We start from the raw sequence: 22270 nt of genomic DNA on the forward strand, positions 1-22270 counted from the left end.
ATAGGTTGCTAAAGCTTAACTTGAAAATTTAACGAATTTTAAAATCTGTTCAAATTTAACTTGTTTACATATCAAGCTGATCTTAAACAACCTTTTAACAAGTTAAATTTAAATAACTTGGTTCATTTTACAATCCTATTCATAATACCAAATCTTTCCTCATCCTAGCTCTACACTACTAACTTTTCAAATTCTGAATTTCATAGTTAACACCACCTCTCTTTCCACCTATTTCCTTTTTGACCAACCCCTCTTTTCTACCACCACCATTGCCTCCCCACTTTGCAACACCTCTCCCAACCTTTCCCCTTCCAAGCCACCCTCCCTCTCATTCGCTGGCACCATTGTCTCCCCTGCCTCGTATCACCCTTCTCCAACTCCCTTCAGTCCACCCCTTCTCTTTCTCTCATTGCCCCCACTCCTGCAGCCCCCACGATTACCACCCACCCACCAACCTCCCTACCTCCCCCCGCAGCCCATCCCCGCCCCCCCTAAAACACCTACTACCCCTCATCCCTGCAACTTATCAGTTCTACAACAAAAGAGAGAGGGATCTCAAATCTAGGATTTAAAGGAAAAGAGGACTTGTGTCAGCAGCAAGCAACAATAAACAAGAATGAAGAACATCGAAGGAGAAATTAGAGTTTTGTGTTTTCAATATTTGATTACTTTTTGATAATTTTAGTTGAGAATAAAATTATAATAATAAATAAAATAAAAATTTAGAAATAGGAAGACTTATTTTTGGGGTGTAAATAGAAGTTTCTTCTCTTCTCTTCTCTTCGCTACTCTACCAATGACTTCACTTTGGGTGAATTACACTAATAGTCTCTATAGTTTAGAGATTGTGTCACTTTAGTCTCTGACTTTTTAATTGTGACACATTTGACTCTAAATTTTGAATTTTGTTCCAAATAAGGACAATTGAAGATATCATTAGATTTTTTAAGGGTCAAATCGTCAATTTGATAAAATAAAAACCAATTTGACAAAAATAAATATCAAAAAAATATTTTTGAATTTTTAAAAATTATTTCTATCCACTAAAGATAAAATTATGTAAAATTGATAAATCTTTTGAGATTTTTTTTTTTTACCAAATTAATTTTTATTATATGTTTGGATGATGATCATGTAAAATTAATTTTTAAAAACTAATCATTTAATTTTTATTAATTTTGATCGATTGTACATAATTTTGTCTTTAGTGGATAAAAATAATTTTTAAAATATTTAAAATATTTTTTTAACATTTATTTTTGTCAAATTAGTTTATATTTTATTAAATTGATAATTTTGCCCTTGAAATTAAACAATGGTATCTTCAATTATCCTTATTTGGAACAAGATTCGAAATTCAGGGTCAAATGTGTCACAATTAAAAAATTAAGGACTAAAGTGACACAAGTCCCAAACTATAGGGACTATTAGTTTAATTTGCCCCTTCACTTTTTTGGAGATATTCAAAATTAAAATTAGGGGCACTTATTAATAAGTCCTATACACAATTCAAAATTCATCTAGTTCCAAAACAAAACACTTGCTCTAATTAGTCCTACATATTTTGAATGGTTATCAAAAATTCTTTTTTTTTTTTTTTTTAAATTTAAAAACGTTGCTACATCCCATCCTTGCCAAACTTCCATCATATGGCCACCGGAAACTCGTTAGAATGTTTAACATCACCGAGAAGTCATCAAAGTATCACCGGAAGTTCGCCGGAATATTGTCGAGGTGTTCTGAATGTCATTGGAAGTCTCTTGAATGTCCAGAACATTCACTGGACATCAAGAATATCGTCGAAGATTTACCAGAATATCCAGAATATTACAAAAAAAAATAATTGGAGAAATTAGAGCGAAAAACACAATAAAATGTGTTAAATATTGATAAACTGAAAAAAGAAAAAAAGCCATAACAACAAACAGCAACAATGAGAAAAAACGTATATTATGTTTAATTTTTGTAAGATTTAAGTAAATAATTTTCAATATTGATCAAACTAAAAAAGTAAGCTTTTAAATTGTAAAATGTTACAGTTTCAAAATATGATTCTATTAAAAATTTATCCTTATTAATCAAATTGAAAAATTTGTTGTGAAACTATAAAATTTTACAATTTTAAATAATGTTATAAAACTACAAAATTTTACAGTTTTAAAACATGATTCATTTCAGTATCAAAAAAATTGAAACTATAAAATTTTATAATTTTCACTGCCTATAACTAAAACTCGAAAATAATTTTATTCAAAACTTAAAAATTTTCTCCATTAAAACGGAAAAATAGAAATGTGTAATAGAGAAAAAGTACAAAATTTGAGAGATCAAAGGAAATAAACAGATCCAGAGAGAAAATTGTACTACGACAATTAGTTTTTGTTTAGATCTAATCAGATCTAATGTAGATCTACTCATCTTTTCTGCCAAAAACTCGTCTTCTTTGTCGTTAATGAGAGTGAAATAAGGAGTTGGTAGTGAGTGATTGCCAGTAAAGCCTAATCAATAGTGGTCGTTAGTTACCGTGACTATAAATTAGGTCTTGTTTGGGGAGTGATTATTTTAGTCAAAAAATCAACTAAAACTAGTCACATCACCTCTCTACTTATCACCTCTCTACTTTTCTGTAAATTTTTTTATAAAAAGTCAAAAAATTACTAAAATAGTTTGTTCCCAAACGAAAAAGAGAAAAGAGAAAGAGAAAAAATAAGGTGTGGTGTCCGGTAGTTGGGAATCAAGAAGAGAAAGAGACAGTGACGAACGAAGGCGGAGAGAAGAACGAAGAAAAAAAAATGCATACTAGACTTTTGAAAGTATCCAAAAGTTGTAATATATTTATGCTCTTTTAAATAGGACTTCTGAATAATTTCCCCTGAAAATTGTAAGAGAAATGGACTTCTCTCAATTTTTTTCCCATTTCATCACATTTCTATTCTCTTTGTTAATATTAATCCAAAAAACAAATAATATAAGTAAAAAGAAATGCAATTTCTAATGCAGTCGTAATGGATTTGAAATTCAAGAAATTTCTCTGCATTTGTATCAATCAAGGAAGCAAACTTCACATATATTCAGAAAGAAAATCAAGCTGATCGAAGTTGGCAAAGACAATGAACCAAACCAACAGTGAAGTCCAAATTCAAGAGTAAATCATCAACAGATGTCTAACTAACAAATTCTACTCCTAAGTAGGGGGAATAAAAAATTATTCAAAATTTATTATATAACCACTAAAGAATCAAAAAAAAAAATCATCATAATCAAGCTTAATGTAACAAAATCACTGTAGAAGATACGATTAACAATCGATTAATATACGTAGACAATGTATATCTATCTAGAGAAACTCTCCCCTGGCGGCGTACCCGTACTGAGAGCGCTGGATGTTCTGCTGCCGTTTCTTGTACACCATCCCTCCGAACCCTACGAGACACGCTCCGGCGATCACTCCAAGCACAATCCCAGCCTTCTGTCCACCTTTCATTCCTTCCGACGACTGATTCGAATCCTCAGAATCCGCATTCATATCGCTCTTCTCGGCAGCAAGGTCGCTCGCCACGGACGGAGACGGAGACGGAGACGGAGACGGAGAATTATCAGGCGATGGCGATGGCGATGGCGATGGCGATGGCGATGGCGTTGAACCAGGAGCTAGATCCGACGGCGGAGGCGCCGGAGGAGAACTAAATTCCGGCAAAGGCGAAGGAGTCTCCGGGGCTCCGGATTCAGGGGACGGAGAGAGCGAGTCGGCGCCGATTTCAGGGGCCGGAGTCCGAGATGGTGGATCTGCAGATACAGCGAAGCGGACTGAGATAAGAGCCAAGAGAACAATCGTCGACAATCTGTAGAGTAGTCTCGCCATTGCCAAAATCGTTCTGGTTTTCAGGATCTGAGAATGTGAAATCGAATCAAAACAATGCTCTATCAAGAACTCAGATCCAAAGCTTTTTAATACAGTGAATGACGCCGATGACAATGCAGTACTTTGGAGTAGAGAGCAGAGAAACAGCCGTTGAAAATCAAGAGAGAGAGAGAGAGTCAGATCCGAGGAACTGAAAGAGACGAGAACGTGCCTGGAATGGTGGTGCAGTGACCAATGAGATGATGACACGTAGGAGGAGTACGGGGAATGAGGGAGTGGCGCGGAGTACTGGATCGGCGGCGGTGGATTTGGGGGGATTGCTTTGGCGAGAAGGGTGGTGTTTGGGAGGAGATGAAGAAGGTTCGCGATGGTTAAATAAAGAGAGAGGATTGAATTTTTGAATTTAAAAAATATTTTAAATAAAATAATAATAAAGAATGGGTTTTAAGTTTAAACTTTCAATCAGTTGTTGAAAGAAAAGGAGAGAGAGGCATTGGAGATTGTGAAATGGAAACTATGAAAGTTATATAATTTATTGAAAGTTAAAAATTATGACGGTATAATTTTTAATTTTAATTTTTTCTTACATATTAATTTATATAATTTTTTAAAATATATTTTTTTATAAAAAGTCAAAAAATTAACACAAACATTCATTTTTTTTTTTTTAATTTTTTAATTTAAAAAAATAAAAAATTCACTTATTTAAGACATCACAAACAACCCTTAAAGTGAAAATGAAGCCAACGGAAAGGAAGTTTCTTGGCTCTAATGGGAAAAATTATTAGTTAGTGTAACAGTGTCACCTGATTATATTTTTTAATTACTTAAAATAAATTTACATATCTCATTTTCTTCACTAATTAAAATATTATTTGGATATATAATATCTAAAATCAGCCAATAACTTCCCGTTTAATAAAAATATGATAAGTAAAGGAAAAATTTAGGATATACAAAAAAATAAATAAAAATAAAAATTAAAGGAGAAACTACTTGTGAGTGGGCCAGAAGAAGTAAACCATAAATTAATGAGGAATCTTTGAAAATTACAAGGACATGAATTAATTCTCAATTCTATCTTATCTCACATCATATACACATGTCACACATGCACTTCCCCTCTCCTCTACCCCACACTACAAATCACATCACTCATCTCAAATTTTTAATTAAAAAGCAAAATATATTTTATTTTAATAAAATACATGTAATTTTTAATATATAAATTTAATTTTTACAAAATTAATATTGTTTAAAAAAATATCAACGAAATCTTTAAAATAGACTAATATCTAACATATTTAATAAAAATTTAAATTAATAATTCAAAATATAAAAAAAAACCCTTATATAATTAAATGATTTGTATTATTTGAAATTAATGCAAATAATAATTATTTAGAATAACATTTTGAATAGAAAAATATTATTTTTATTTAATAAAAAAAAGTAAAGACTAATAAAAATAAAAATATTAACTCAAATTGTACAAAATAATAATAATAATAATAATTAAACCACACAAATGTTAATTCAAATTGTATAAATAAATAATAATAATAATAAACCATACAAATATTATTTTATATTTTTATTAACTCAAATAATACAATAAAAATAATACACATTAATACCCAAAAAAAAAGTTCACTAAAAATAAGAATTATGCTGAGTGCAAATGATAAAAAAAAAAAATTTAAAAATAACACACTCTGTTTTGTTATGTTTTCAAAATATATATTTTCAAAATATATGTAAACTAGTTCAATAAAAATAAATAGAAAAAATATTAACTCAAATTATATAATTAAAAATAAAAATATTCAAACATAGAAATATTAAAAAAAAAATATTTTTGTTCAAAAAAAAATAGAATCGTATGAAAATGAAAAAAATGATCCTTTTCAATGATAACAAGGAGAGGGGGTGGCCCTCTCCTTCTTGGGACCTCAAGTCACCATCCTCACCTCTAAAATTTTGAGGGATTTTAGATGTGAGGAGGCCCAAACACCAAGGTCTCAGAGCTCACCCAAAGTGGCACAAAATGGAGCCTTACAAGGCTTAAGAGGGGTCAAACAATCCCAAAGCTTGAAGCAACCTTAAACAACTATTTAGAGGGCCTAAAAATAGAACTTTTTTATGTTATACACTAAGCTCAAAAACAGATGCAAGATAGGCTAAAAAGCTATGCAAAAATGGGATAAAAAGGGACAAAAGTCTTACCCTTGTAGACCCTTTTCACAAATGGTGGACCAGCAGTCTCCTTAAGTCCAAACCAGCTTCAAAACTTCAAAAACAACCCTCTAGAACCTCAATTCCAAGAGAAAGGTGTAGTAGTAGGTGTTTGTATGCAATACTAAGGCTTAAAACACACACAATACAAGAGAATGAGAGATATAGATATAGGATAGATATAAAACCTTAAACCTAGAACCAGAGCTTCTCTAACAATGTGCTTCTCTAACAATGTTTTTCCCTAACCCTAATGCCAAGAGAGGAAGCCTCTTCTTATAGGCAACTCCCTCTTGTAAGGCTTCCAAAACAAGTCATCCAAAAGGGAAATCCCTCCATACACGTGTATGGAGGGGAACAGAGTGGGTGCCAGCTATCACAGCTGGCACAAAATATCTACTAAAAGTAGATGAACAATGATCGGCCATCCAAAATTGTCATTTTCACAAAATAAATGGCCGATCGGCAACAAAGAATGCCGACCGGCAATATATATTGCCGATGGCATAAAATCACTGGCCAGTGGCCTCGAGCCATGGCCGGTGATGTGTGGAGATGCCTCACAAGGCATTCCCTGCCCCTCCAAGGCAAAACACAAGTGTTTGGTGCAAAACTAGACACAAAACAGTCGAGTCGAAAGATCCTGAGGCAAGGCGCGCAACCGAGACCTCCAGGAACTCAAGACGAACACAATCATGGATGATCACCGAATGTTCCAACGGTGACGTCCAAGTCTTGAGGCCGGTCAAAAATAAAGTGTCTACAGTTGCCCCTCTTTGATAGAACTCGAAAGTCATAACAATGATAGGAGTGAATGTCAAAGTCTAGAGACAACCCATTTTTGACAAGGCCGAAGACTTAGACAAACATGCAAGACAAGCAAGATATGCGCCCGAAGGCAATGGCAAAATGCAAGACAATGCACAAAGCCGAACATAACTTATGATCGTGCAAGAAACATAGGGACGTATCCCGGTGTTTCGGAAAGGTATAAGCATTGGAACGTATTCCAAATGCTCTTAACCAAAGAGGGAGGAACATAGGGACATATCCCAGTGTTTCGAAACGAATGAGAAACATAGGGACGTGTCCCGGTGTTTCGGAGTAGTAGAGAAACATAGGGGCGTATCCCAATGTTTCGGAAGGAAGAAGAAACATAGGGACGTATCCCGGTGTTTCAGAGAGGTAGAGAAACATAGGGACGTATCTCGGTGTTTCGGAAGGAAGGAGAAACATAGGGACGTATCCTGGTGTTTCAGAGAGGTAGAGAAACATAGGGACGTATCCCGGTGTTTCAGAAGGAAGGAGAAACATAGGGACGTATCCTAGTGTTTCAGAGAGGTAGAGAAACATAGGGACGTATCCCAAAGTTTTGCAAGGAAGGAGAAACATAGGGACGTATCCTGGAGTTTCAGAGAGGTAGAGAAACATAAGGACGTATCCCGGTGTTTCGGAAGGAAGGAGAAACATAGGGACGTATCCCGGTGTTTCAGAGAGGTAAAGAAACATAAGGACGTATCCCGGTGTTTCGGAAGGAAGGAGAAACATAGGGACGTATCCCGGTGTTTCAGAGAGGTAGAGAAACATAGGGACGTATCCCGGTGTTTCGAAAGGAAGGAGAAACATAGGGACGTATCCCGGTGTTTCGGAAAGGTATAAGCATTGGAACGTATTCCAAATGCTCTTAACCAAAGGGAGAGAAACATAGGGACATATCCCAGTGTTTCAAAATGGTTTAAGCATTGGAACGTATTCCGAATGCTCTTAACCAAAGAAGGAGAAACATTAGGACGTATCCCAGTGTTTCGGAAAAAGAGAAGAAACATAGGAACGTATCCCGGTGTTTCGGAAAGAAGGGAGAAGAAACATAGGGACGTATCCCAGTATTTCGAAAAGAAGAGAGAAACGTAGGGACGTATCCCGGTGTTTCGCAAGGAATGAGAAACGTAGGGATGTATCCCGGTGTTTCGGAAAGAAGGGAGAAACCTAGGGACGTATCCCGGTGTTTCAAAACAAGGAGAAGAAACATAGGGACGTATCCCGATGTTTCGAAAGAAAGGAGAAACGTAGGGACGTATCCTGGTGTTTCGAAAAAAGAGAAAGAAACATAGGGACGTATACCGGTGTTTCGGAAGGAATGAGAAACATAGGGACGTATCCCGGTGTTTCGGAAAAAAAGAAAGAAACATAGGGACGTATCCCAAAGTTTCTCAAGGAATGAGAAACATAGGGACGTATCCCGGAGTTTCGGAAGGAAGGAGAAACATAGGGACGTATCCCGAAGTTTCGCAAGGAACGAGAAACATAGGGATGTATCCCGGTGTTTCGGAAGGAATGAGAAACATAGGGACGTATCCCGAAGTTTTGCAAGGAACGAGAAACATAGGGACGTATCCCGGTGTTTCGGAAGGAATGAGAAACATAAGAACGTATCCCGAAGTTTCGCAAGGAACGAGAAACATAGGGACGTATCCCGGAGTTTCGGAAGGAATGAGAAACATAGGGACGTATCCCGATGTTTCGGAAGGAATGAGAAACATAAGGACGTATCCCGAAGTTTCGCAAGGAACGAGAAACATAGGGACGTATCCCGGAGTTTCAAAAAGAGAGAGAAACGTGGGGACGTATCCCGGTGTTTCGAAAAGAAGAGAGAAACGTAGGGACGTATCCCGGTGTTTCGGAAAGAAGAGAGAAACGTAGGGACGTATCCCGGTGTTTCGAAAAAAGAGAAAGAAACATAGGGACATATCCCGGTGTTTCAAAACAAGGAGAAGAAACATAGGGACGTATCCCGGTGTTTCTGAATAAAAGAGTGTGCATAACAATGCAAGTGGAAAGTGCGTGACAACGCAAGTGAAAAGGTGCATGACAATGAAAATAAAACGTGCATAACAATGCAGGTGTAACGGTGCATAACAATGCTAGATAGATGTGCATAACAATGCAACGAATGGGCAACTTCAAAAGCACGTTTGAAACAAGATGCCGAATAAGGAAATACAAGCCTTAACGAGACCAAATCCAAACGTGACCTCCGATTTACCCCTCGGAGGGGTTTGTAACACACTTCGCTTGAAAAGGGTACACCCTGTTTATATTGGCGAGAGATAACATCTGCAGCTGCTTTCAATTGCTATTCTGGCTTGGAGCAGGCTTAAGCTTAGAGTAGAGGCACACTCATTCTTCGGAGCACTGACAAGGCCTGAAGAGGTACATCCGGAGTACAATCACGAAATTTGCTGAAGGTGAAACACACTCTGATGCTTTGATTTTCCCTCTTTCCTTTTGCTTTACAGTCTGGAACTTATACAGCTTCAGATAGGTCCTGGTTTTACTGTTTTCACATGACCTGGGTTGAACCCTGCGGCTTTATGAAAGAACAAATACTGTTTTGCACAAATGTGGAGAATGGCACAGCACTCCGAGCACAAAACGGTTTGATTAAAATTGAGAAATGAGTTCTCGATCGGGTATTGAGCCTAAGACTGAACACAGCGCACTACGACTCAACAATGGAAAACAAAAGGTAAACAACCAAAACACATCGAGTCATGCTCGGGACGACTCAAAGCAAGAATTGAGACAAACAAAACAAAAGACACGACATACAAACGTGCACAGGGAGCCTGTTTCTTCGGGTATTGTTTCCCACCCTTTCTCATTTGTGATTCTCACATCACTCGGCCCTCAAGCTCTGTTTTTCTGAAAAAGCCATTTTTCTCACTTTTTCTCTCGGCGCACATCTCTCTATTCTTTAATCTCTCATTTTTCATCCCTCCCCAGGGTGGTTGATGAATAAACAGGAAGTTGCGGGTTCTTGCCCCAAGCATTCTGCTAGATCCTCTTCTTCTGCTCACAACAGTGAACTTTCTCCCATAGAAGGGTTGTGCTATAATCAGGTATGTGGCGAATCTGCAGCTGACATCAGTTGACGATGCTTTGCTGGGGAGCTTGGACGTGATCAGATCTGTCCATATGAGGGAGTGGAATATCTTTATCCATTCCAGCTCGTGCTTCGCACTTGGCTTGATACCTCGTTGCTTGGAGGATATGAGAGCTTGCTGCCCTTTTGCGGTTAGCTTCAGTGGTGCCCTTTCTGGCGAATACGGTGCCCTTTCTGGCAAGTATGTTGAAATGAGGGAAAGACAGGAAGCCTGACTCAATTGTGCCCTAAGTTCATCATTTTGACAATTTTTTATTTTTTGCTTCTGCTAAAACAATTTTGATCATCATAAGAGTTTGATTAACATGCTTATTCGATTTTTGATTTGAAAATCATGCAAGTCAGGTTGTGAGCACTGAAAATTTTCCTTTTTTGGGTCCAAGAAATGGTCCAGTTTTTTTGGAAAAATGGAATAATTTTCGAGACAATTAGCCAACCTCAGTAAAAATTCTCAAAAATTATTTTTGCAAATGGCCACTGCTCAACAAGCACGGAACCTACTCTTGAGATGCCCAACCTCGGATCCAAAACAATGGAAAGCTGCCCCTTGCTCGAAGAGAGCTGCATGGCAACGGAAAGTTGCCCCTTGTTTAAATGGCACCACAGCGCACTGAGTGGCAACGGAAAGTTGCCCCTTGTTTGAATGGCACCGCAGCGTGTTGTAATCAGTCTTCACAGTGAAGGTCAAAACCAAACTCTCGGATACAGAGAAGGCAAAGATGATCAAAACCATTACATGGACACAATTGATTTGGAAGTGTTTGTGGCTGGACTTCAGAACGAAGTTGCCTACGTATCCCAAAGATGGGAATCAGGCCTTACGTAGTTCGGGGTTAAGGTACACTCGTGTATTTAACCTCTCCTTCTGTGCTCTAACTTTTGCCAAGGCCGCCCTTTGCGGGTTTTCAACCTTGCGAGCTATGTTTTTCTTCTCTTTTCAATTCTTTTCTTCTTTTTTCTTTTCATAATTTTTTTCAATTCTTTTTTTTCATTTTTCATTCTTTGCATTTTTTTTTCATTCTTTTTCTTCTTTTTCTTGCTCTAACTTTTGCCTGGGTTGCCCTTCCGGGTTTTCGGCCCAGCGAGCCTCTCAAGGGTATAAGTGTAGCTTTGTCCATGTCAAATGGTTTTGAGATCCTGAAGTCATCCGAATCTAGAAGAATGGCTAATGTTCGCTGACAATGCAGGAGTCCATCCAGTGGGGGGCTGAATTTGCCCCTAGTGTTGTGGATCGGAACTCAGTTTTTGTTCAGCAATACTTTTTTCTTTCCTCCCTCTGGGATTTGGCATTCTTGCCGACCTTCTTTAATATGTGGAATGATCCATCTTCGGCTCTTTGAGCATATTTGAAATTCTTTGCCCCTAGTTCCAGGGGTGCTTCTGATCTAGCTTTGCAAGCTTCTCTTGATGACATTTGATCTTCTAGATCTGACTTTTCTTGCCGTTGATTCACGGGCTGCTTCGAATTTGGCCACACAGGCCTCACATTATAGTTTACCTTTGAACTTTCTGAGCTCCAGTCCAAGGTTTGAAAATGAGGGGTCGAGTCTCGTGGCTGAGAGCGATCCTAAGCTGCACAATCTCAAGAGTGATTCCACACAGGTCTTCGCAAGATCGCGCAAAACGGTTTTTGAAATCTTTTAAGAAAGTGACAAATCGCTCGCGCTGAAGACAAAGTAGAACCAATCTGGATCAAGTCAGGATCCTTCTCGGTACTCACATTAACAAGCATGATCTTGATCATTAAGGGCTTAGCATACTCTTTCTCTCAATTGATCAAATTTTGCAAAACCCGAGGAATTCCTTCCTCTTCGTTTTTTTTATCACAATGTTTCGAAAAAAGTTTTGGAAAACTTAGGTCGATGCAATGAATTCAAGGCACAGAAAAGACACAGTTTCTAGTCAAATGCTGCCATCTCATTTAGAATTTCTAGCACAACTGGCACACGGCAGAAGCAAACACGAGAGTTTGAAAAAAAAATCACCGTTGTTCCATTCAGATCTGTTGGCGTAATTGGCTCTAAGGCAGAAACAGACTCAAAAGAAAGCAAAAAGACAAACACAAAACAAGCAAGTGATGTCCGAAGTAACACCCCTGAAATCACCCGACTCTAACAAAACAGGATTGACTCGACACAACAAGACAGACCCGACTGACTCAATACAAAATGACAAGACTGACCCAATACCCAAGTCAGAAAACATGAAAACTAGCATTCGCAAAATGCTCAAAACAGTGCGTGCCATACGCCACATCCGAAGTAAACTGAGCGCCGCCCGCAGGTGGTTCATCCCCCGATCACATCGCATTATCCCCCACAAGTTCACTGATCAAGTGCTGATAGACTTTGCAGGACCTGGTGCGGGGATGACCTTGTTGTCAATCAAATTTTGTATTTTGTGGCGGAGACGGACGCAACTGTCGGTGTCATGACCGGTTTGTTGATGAAAAACATAGTACTTGGTCGGGTCATGCTTTGGAGGGAGAGGATCGGGTAGAGGCCGTTGTTCCAACGGTTTCAGATGTCCTTTCCTGAGTAGGACCCCTAGAGCTTTAGACGAAGGCAAAAAGAGTGGGGTGAAAACCCTCTTGCCTCGGGGTAGATAGTCTGAAGTTCGGGGGTTTGAAGTGGATACACCAACAAAGGGGGTGGCTACTCTTGGTATGGTGGTGGCGACCATGCCCACGTCTGAGGTCCTAGCAACTGCGTCACCACCGGCGGTTGCATTTTAACTACGGGAAAACGGCCTCCTGGCCCTACTTCATAGCGTCCTCGATCTGTACTCCCATCTTATGCAAATCTGAAAAGGTAGGGAAGGGGAGCACGATCATTTTCTGCATTAGTTTGGGCTGGAGGTTGTGCACAACCATCCGTATTTGATCCTTATCCGTTGGCCTAATGGTCATCATTGAGGCCTTGGCCCTCCAGCGGGCCACGAATTCTGAGAAGCTCTCCTTTGGCTCTTGGCGGGTGACTTCAAGATCACGAGCTGTGACCTCAATCTGTGCGTTGTAGGAGTATTGATCACTGAAGGCCTCAGCCATCTCTTCCCAATTCTGTTTCACAGAGTTCTCCAATTTTGCATACCAGATTGCGGCTATCCCAGACAGGGTCCGGCCAAACAATGATAGCTTCTGTAATCTGGTGAGGCCCATCGGCCTTAGTATGTCTGAAAACAGTCTCAAGTGCACCATGGGGTCCCCGGACCTATCAAAACGGTCAATATGTGGCATTTTGAATCTGTCAGGCAGCGTCACAGCCGAGTCTGTATACCCGTCTTCAATGTCAGGAATGGAGTGGGCCCCTTGAGACTTCTTGAACATCTTTTCCAGCTTGCTCACCTTCAGCGCTGTAGGGTCTAACTCGAACTCAAAGGGTGAATCCGGCAGGTTGATCGGTGCTTTAGACAGCTGGGGTAAGATTGGGGGCGGAGTCGGTCCTGTCGGAATGTTCGTATCTCCCTGGACATTTGGTGCCTCCTCGGGTGCTGGAACTCCTAGTGGGGGAGGGGCTTGGTGCGAAGCAGATGCTCCAGTTTGCTGCCGCAGCCGGGCAATTAAGTCTGCCTGTTGAGCCATGATCTCAGCCTGCTGTTTGGAAAATTTTGCTTGACGAGCAGCATCCTGCTGCATGGATTTCATGCTCTCTTGGAGTTGACGCATCATTTCCTCCATTCCTGCCATGTTCTGTTATTCCGACTGACTGACTGGTATATCTATCTCTGTGATAAAAATTGAGGCCTCAGCCTGACTGTTCACTGGTGGGGTGGATAAGGGCCACTGATCTGGGAACTGCGGAACTGGTGACTGGCCCTTTTACCCTACCTCTGGCAAAGGAACATTGATTGCCTTTGAACTGAATCTCTGACCTGACAAAGTCTATCAGCACAAGCCTGATGAACCTCGGGGGATATTGAAGCCTTCTGAAGCTATGGTTCCGAGACTACCCCTGGCAAAAGAGAAAACAAACAGCATCTCAGCCTGATTTCACCTGAACATATACGAGCATAGTTGAATGAGTGTGCTCTCTACTGAATTCTGCCTAAAATTCTGCTGGTAAACTGATACCCTCAGGTAAAACTGATTCTTTCAAATACTGATGCCCGCAAGCCTGATACTCAAACTTGCAAACTGATACATGCAATCCTGTAGAGGCCAACTCTAAAGCACATAGCAGATAAGTGAGAGCCAAAACACCCCTATGTTGGGGTAGGGCTTCCCTGTCCTATTTTGTCAGGAGCTAGGGTTTCACTACGCACGCAGCGGTTTCAAACAACATATAATCGGGTAAGCAACCTGTCCTAGCTTGGAATGGTCACTATGGTTTCCGAATATGCACTAGGTCGAATGGTCGAAAAGGGTACCTTGGTAAAACTGGGGTTTGTGTTCTCATACTGTCAGAGCCCACAACCGGTCAGCCTTATGGCATGCTTTGACAAAGTCAAGCCTCCGGCAAACCGTTCAGGAATGGCAGATGGCAAACACGGTGTCCTAGGCGCACCAATGCACATGCAATGCAAAGAGACACATAAATGAAATCAAAACAGGATATCACGAGTTCGAGTCAAACTCTCTAACTCCCCAGCAGAGTTGCCAGAAACTGTAGACGTCCCCGAACACCCCGGGAGGACGAGGTCCCGTTCTGTTCGTTTTGGGCTCACTACAGTTCGGACTCTCAAATTGTCGCGGTTCTTAATCTGAACCAAAGAGTCCAAATCCGGCAAATCGTTTTGAGAAAAACAGATTTTTAAAAAAGAAGTGTCAAACATGGACTGCTTTTCCAGATATAGAGTCGCCACCTAAATATTTTATTATGGGGGAATTTAGGAAACCCTGACTCGGTGCCAAAGGCCACGTGTTCGTCATCACCAAAGTTGCCTCGGCTCGGGAGCTTGGGTACGATTGGGGAAGGTCAGCTATGAGCACCCCCTCTCACCCGATCCGAAGATCGACCTCTACTAACCGTGATATCCGATTTTGAAAAAGTTATGCGTTCTTATTCCGGTTATTAGCCTAGAATTACTACGTTATGTGCACAGCAAACAAGTATAGACCATATCGCCTGAATTGGAACAAAGCATTGCATATCCGTTTGTTTGAAAAACAGTTTGAAATTTGCTACTCGCAAGTAGGCTAAAGCACGGATTTCAACGAGTTGTTCCAACTCAAACAATCTAACCTTCACTCACAGGCATTCAAGCAGTTTATATCACATAAGCATCTAGCCTCATGGTAATCATGCTATTATGGCAACACTCACACGCATGCGGTATGCTAAAGCATAAATGCTTACCTAGTACTCCGAGCCAAAACAAAAACATGTTAGCAATCAATGCATGATCCAAGTCCATGTTAAGTGGCTAATGCAACGCATACAGAATGTCACTAGAGTAGGCTCGGCTAGTCTATAGATGATATGTGAAAATGCACAAGTAGCATGTATTCAAGTTAGATTTGAAATACTTATACAGTTAGTATGATGCGCCGAGCCTGGTGCATGCAATACTGATGAATGATGCACGCATGCATAGCATAAGGTATGCTAAATTAAACATGACCTGTTACTAACCATCAAAGCAGGTAAGTAAAAGGGAGAAAGAAGTGGGGGTTGGAAGACATGCACACACTCACCCACACTTATTACAAATTCGCCCTCGCTCGGAGGGACCGAAAGAATAATACAAATTAACTAACTCGCAAGCTAATTAATTATTACAAATCACCTAATTAATTAACAAATTAACTAAGCTAAGAAAAGCAATAAAAAAGGGGCCTCGGGAAGAGGGTCCAATGCACGCATGCTCGGGTCTTGCTCGGAAGTCCAGTGCCATGCACAAGCCGCCTCTGTTTTCCCTGCTCTACTTCTCTGAAGACTACCAAAGTCTCAGGATGTGCTCACTGGATGTTGGGGAATGCCACCGGCTAGAGGGAATCATCATCGGCTGTGATTTGGTGTTGATCGGCCAAAAATTAATCCATCGGCCACCGATGGATTGCCGGTCGGCACTCTGTGCAGTCGATCGGCAAAAAGTTCTTGTAGAATCCGTTTGACAGCAGCAGAGGACAGAGCTTTGCATGACAATGTAATTCAAGCAATGTATGCTCCAACCATATCCCTTATCATGTTTATGACTCAAACGGACATGGTCCTTGGTTCTCGGACCATCAATCGCGCATTTCAATGCGTGATGACCCAAGAGACCAAGTTATGCATGTTGATTTCAAATGCAATGCAAACCAACAAACAAAGGCCCAACTCCCATCACTAAATCAAGGAACAAGGCATGCATGCTAGATGGAGTGCAACCTAGGCATGTGAACTAGCATGCAACATGGGCATACAATGCATTTATGCAAGTATGCAAGCAAACATGCAAGGTAAGCATGAAAACAAGCAAAGGATGGACTTAAGCTCGTTTGGGCAGCCCTTAAGGAAGCCCAAAACAGTGGCCATCAACCAAGGAAATGAGGCCAAATGCACATGCAAGCATACATGACAACATAGACCAACATTTAAGCACATAAAGGCAACTTTTAAGCGCACTTTAAAAGAGGCATAGCATGGACAATTAACATGCAAATGAAGCTCTGAAAATCATGCTATAGGAGGTGCCAAACCAACTAAACAAAGCAAGCATATCATGCAACCAAGCCCAACGCCTAAGGCTCACCAAAGAGGCATTGGACTACACTTATCAAGACCAAACATGGCATGATTTAAGCAACTAAAATCAGGGTTTTAGCATGTCAAAATTAACCCCAAAAACCACTTAGATGACATCTAAATGACTTACACATGGAAGCATGCACAAATGCACTTTCAAGGAGCATGAAACACAAACTCTTGAAACATCAAAGAGCCATGAAATGCAAGTATACAAGCATGCTAAGTGGACTGAAATGACATGGAAAATAGTCCCAACTCACTAAATCAAAGCAAGTAATGCATGCTATACACTCACATACTTGAAGCCTACAAGCTAAAATGCAAAGGGACTATGCAATGCATGCTAAAGTCGACCCAAACAACTAAGGACAGACCTTAAACATGGCAAAATAAACATGAAAGCTTCACAAAGCCAAGCCTAAAGCATGCTAGAACAATGGTTTACAACCTAAGGCATGTTAAGGCAACAAAATGGCATTACAAGGCATGTATGCTAAGCAAGCATGGTGTACCAAAACCAACTTAAAACAATGCTATATCATGGCACAATAAGCATAAAAAACAGCCAAGGCATGGTCAACATGAGCCTAAGCTAGGTGCTCTCTCAAGAGGCAAAAAATGATCCTTTTCAAGGACAACAAGGAGAGGGGGTGGCCCTCTCCTTCTTGGGACCTCAAGGCACCATCCTCACCTCTGAAATCCCTCAAGATTTCAGTGGTGAGGAGGCCCAAACACCAAGGTCTCGAAAGCTTACCCAAATTGGCACAAAATGGAGCCTTACAAGGCTTAAGAGGGGTCAAACAACCCTAAAGCTTGAAGCAACCTTAAACAACTATTTAGAGGGCCTAAAAATAGAACTTTTTTATGTTATACACTAAGCTCAAAAACAGATGCAAGATAGGCTAAAAAGCTATGCAAAAATGGGATGAAAAGGGACAAAAGTCTTACCCTTGTAGACCCTCTTCACAAATGGTGGACCAGCAGTCTCCTTAAGTCCAAACCAGCTTCAAAACTTCAAAAACAACCCTCTAGAACCTCAGTTCCAAGAGAAAGTTGTAGTAGTAGGTGTTTGTGTGCAATACTAAGGCCTAAAACACACACAATACAAGAGAAGGAAAGATATAGATATAGGATAGATATAAAACCCTAAACCTAGAACCAGAGCTTCTCTAACAATGTGCTTCTCTAACAATGTTTTTCTCTAACCCTAATGCCAAGAGAGGAAGCCTCTTCTTATAGGCAACTCCCTCTTGTAAGGCTTCCAAAACAAGCCATCCAAGAGGGAAATCCCTTCATACACGTGTATGGAGGGGAACAGAGTGGGTGCCAGCTATCACAGCTGGCACAAAATATCTACTAAAAGTAGATGAACAGTGATCGGCCATCCAAAATTGCCATTTTGACAAAATAAATGGCCGATCGGCAACAAAGAATGCCGACCGGCAATATATATTGCCGATGGCATAAAATCACTGGCCGGTGGCTTCGAGCCATGGCCGATGATGTGTGGGGATGCCTCACAAGGCATTCCCTGCCCCTCCAAGGCAAAACACAAGTGTTTGGTGCAAAACCAGACACAAAACAGTCGAGTCGAGAGATCTTGAGGCAAGGCGCGCAACCGAGACCTCCGGGAACTCAAGACGAACACAATCATGGATGATCACCGAATGTTCCAACGGTGATGTCCAAGTCTTGAGGCCGGTCAAAAATGGGGTGTCTACAGGTGGAAATCGAATATGTGTGGGGTGCAACCTACAAAAACTAGACTTGCGCTCCACATAATTTAAAAAAAATTAAATATAGATTTAAAATCAGTTGTGATACGTAGCCCGAAATTTTCGAGCTCGAATTTGCCCCAAATCCAAAACGACATCGTTTTGGAATTTTTTTTTTTTTTTTTTTTTCTTTCTCACTGTTTTGAAGATGAAGATGAAGATGAAGATGAAGATGAAGCAAAAGCAGAAGAAGAAGAAGAAGAAAAGAGAAAAGGAAGAAGAAGAAGAAGAACATCATCAACAACAACATCTTCATCAACACATTATCAATAGCCAATAATTTTGTTTCCCTCCTTCATCTTCAGATTAGATCCACTAGAAAAAATAAAATAAATAAAATAAATAAAATCAACAACATCTTCATCAACATCATCATCATCAACACATCATCATCAGCCAAAAAAAAAAAAAGAATCAGATCCGATTCAAATCCGATTCCAGCTTCGATCGCCGTCACAGTCGATCTTCCTCCTCCGCCATCACCGCCATCATCGTCATCTTCTCTTCTTCCTCATTCTCCTCATCTTTTCCCCTTCTTCTCTCTTCTTTTTCTTTTCTCTTCTCTCATTTCTCTCTCTTGGCTCTGTCCGTGTTCAAAAACAATAAAAGCAAGAAAAAGAAAAAAAAGCAAGAAAATGAAGAAGAAAAAAAAAATGAAACCCAAAACGACGTCGTTTTGGATTTCGAGCCAACGATTTCGAGCCCCCAAACAATTTTCATTTAAAATTTGCACATTACACACTGTAGACTTGCACATAATTTACGTTCCACACATACTTGACTTCCACCCCAAACAGAATGGACTTGCATCCCACACAAACTCAACTTGCACCTCACACAATGGATTTACACCCCCACACAAACTCGGTTTGCACCCCACACATATTCGACTTGCACCTCACACAGACCAGACTTGCACCCCAATACAAATTAAACTTGCACTCGGATACAAATTAGACTTGCAACCTACACAAACATTTTTAAAGTTGAAATATACTATATGAATTCTACTTTTTTGTGACTAATTTTTGCTATTTTTACGACTATTTATAAAGTTGAAATATACTATGCGATTAATTTTTTTTAACTATTCTTGTAATTATTTTAAAGTTGACCAAAAATTTGTTTCATACAATTCTATTTTTTTTGAACAATTATTTTTAAAATATTTGTATGTTGTAATATTTTTATTTTTAATTGTATAATTTGAGTTAATATTTTTATATTTGTTTTTGTCAACTAGATTACGTATATTTTTATAACATAACAAAACATAATGTGTTATTTTTAAATTTTTTAAATTTTATTTTATAATTTACACGCAGCATAACTATGTTGTTTTAATTTTTAAAATTTTTATTTAGAGACTTAAATAATATTTAGTTTTAGATAATCTTATTCATACCAACTTTAATTATAGGACAAATTTCACTTTGCCCTCCTATGTTTTGGGTCATGTGCGTTTTACCCTTCTATCATTTGAAAATGACCATATAACCTCATCGTGGTTTGTGGATTAAAATACACCATTAGACCCATTAACGATTTAATAAAAAAAGACTAAAATATCCTTATATTTTTGTCATTTATTTAGAAGGCAAAGTGTACTTTAATCCCATGTGCTTTATTGCTTGTACGATTTACCCCTTTAAAATTTAAAAATGAGCATTTAATGCCCTTATATTTGTCACATGTTTCACATTTATTGTTGAATTGGACGGAATGTTAACGGTGTACTTCAGTCCACAAATCACGTGGGGATTATTTGGTCATTTCCAAACATTAAGAGGGGTAAACTGCAGATGACTTCAATTATAAAGGGTAAAGTGAAGTTTGCCCAATGCTTCAGAGGTCGAAATTTCCGAGGCTCGAGTGGCCCGAATTCAAAACGACGTCATTTTGAATTTATATTTTTTTCCCCTCTCTTTTATTATTGAAACAGATGGAGAGAGAAAAAGAGAGAAAAGAGAGGAAGAGAGAAGAAATGAAGAGAAGGAAGGGGAACAGAGAGACCTATCGGCGCTGCCATCACCGACGCCACCGTTCTCCACAGATCTATGTATACACAAATAAATTTGTGTGTATATACACAGATATGTATTGATCTATGTATCTCTCTCTCTCTCTCTGTATCTCTCTCTGTGATTGGTTTTGATTTGTAGATTTGATTTTTGGTTTTTATTTGAATCTCTCTGGGTTTGATTTGTGTGTTGGATTTTTGGCTTTGATTTGTATTGGTTTTGATTTTTGATTTTTGGATTTGAATCTCTCTGCTATATCTCTTCCCTCTCATCTCTTCTATTCTCCTCTTCTTTTTTCTTCTTCTGTGAGTTATGGAAAGAAAGAAGAAGAAAAAAAAAATCAAAACAACGTCGTTTTGGAATTTCGGGCCACTCGAGCCTAGCGGGATTGTTATATTTTAGTTATGTAAGTTCTAAAAATAGTGTATTTTTTTTACTTATTTTAAATTTTAAAATTATATATTTAATATTAGTCTTATTTTAAAGATATTATTAATATCTTTTCAATGATATTAATTTTATAAAAATTAAATTTAGATATTAAAAGTTAAGCATATTTTTTATAAAATAAATAAAATTAAAAAAGAGTGTGGTGGATGATGTGATGTGTGTGGAGAGAGAGGATGAAAGTGTATCTTGGTGCCGTTTGGTAACACTTACGTTTTCAGTTTTCTGTTTATATTTACAAAAATTTAAAAAACTCAAATAAAAACTTGTTTGGTAATTTTTTTGATTTATAAATCAGTGGTCTCAGTTTATAAATTTGGCCAAAAAATGAAAACACAAAAAATGTGTTTCCATTTTGAGTTTTCAGTTTTTTTTTTTTACCACCAAACACTAGCCACCACCCGCCACTATTTTCCACTACCGTCTTTCGCCACCACCACCCACCCCCCACCACCTACCACCACCACCCACCACCCATCCACCTGCCACCTACTCGCCACCACTACCCACCCACCACCCACCACCCGCCACTACCATCCACCGCCCGCCACCTACTTGCCACCACCACTCACCACCCACCTTCCACCACCACCCACCCACCACCACCTGCCACCACCACGCACCATCCACCACCACCCACTCGCTACCACCTACCACCTGCCACCGTCACCTACCCACCGACCACCACCACCACCACCACCCACTAGCTACCACCCATCACCCGCCACCGTCACCCACCTACCACCACCACCCATCATTCGCCACCACCACCACCACCACCCACTCGCTACCACCCACCAGCCCTCACAGTCACCCACCCACCCACCACCACCGCCACCTAGCCACCACCATAACCCACCCGCCACTACCCACCACCACCCGCCATCCGCCACCCGCCACCACCGACCACCCACTACCACCACCACCACCACCACTCACTCGCTACCACCCACCACCCACCACCGTCACCCACCCACCCACTACCACCACCCACCCGCTACCACCCACCACCACCAGTTACCCACCGTCACTACTTTTCACCACCGTTTTTCGCCGCCACTTGCCATTTCTCACTCATTTTTATATTTTTAAATTTTTTTAAACATTTTGTCAATTACCAAACACGTTTGTAGTTTATGTTTTTCTAAAAATAAACAAAAAATAAACAAAAATCAGTTTATAAAATTTTTGTAAATATAAACTGAAAACGTAAACGTTACCAAACATATATTTTGAAAAGTAGGTTAAAAATTAATTTTTTAATTTTTCTTTAAAAAGCATGTAAATAAATAAAGAAATAATATAATTTAAAAAAATTA

The 22270-nt window shown here is 39.5% G+C and overlaps 1 protein-coding gene across 1 annotated transcript; it reads right to left on the reverse strand.

Annotated features, from left to right (window-relative positions):
• Positions 1-3036: 3036 nt before the first annotated feature.
• On the reverse strand, positions 3037-4203 carry LOC114308112 (uncharacterized). Its single transcript, XM_028253603.2, has 2 exons — positions 4074-4203; positions 3037-3889 (listed from the first exon to the last, which is right to left on the reverse strand). The coding sequence occupies exon 2, from the start codon at positions 3860-3862 to the stop codon at positions 3338-3340; it is 525 nt and encodes a 174-aa protein (XP_028109404.2). The 5' UTR covers positions 3863-3889; positions 4074-4203; the 3' UTR covers positions 3037-3337.
• Positions 4204-22270: the final 18067 nt, after the last annotated feature.

The sequence above is a fragment of the Camellia sinensis genome, chromosome 12, assembly GCF_055761805.1.
Source record: "Camellia sinensis isolate YWXY chromosome 12, ASM5576180v1, whole genome shotgun sequence".
Lineage (NCBI taxonomy): Eukaryota > Viridiplantae > Streptophyta > Magnoliopsida > Ericales > Theaceae > Camellia > Camellia sinensis.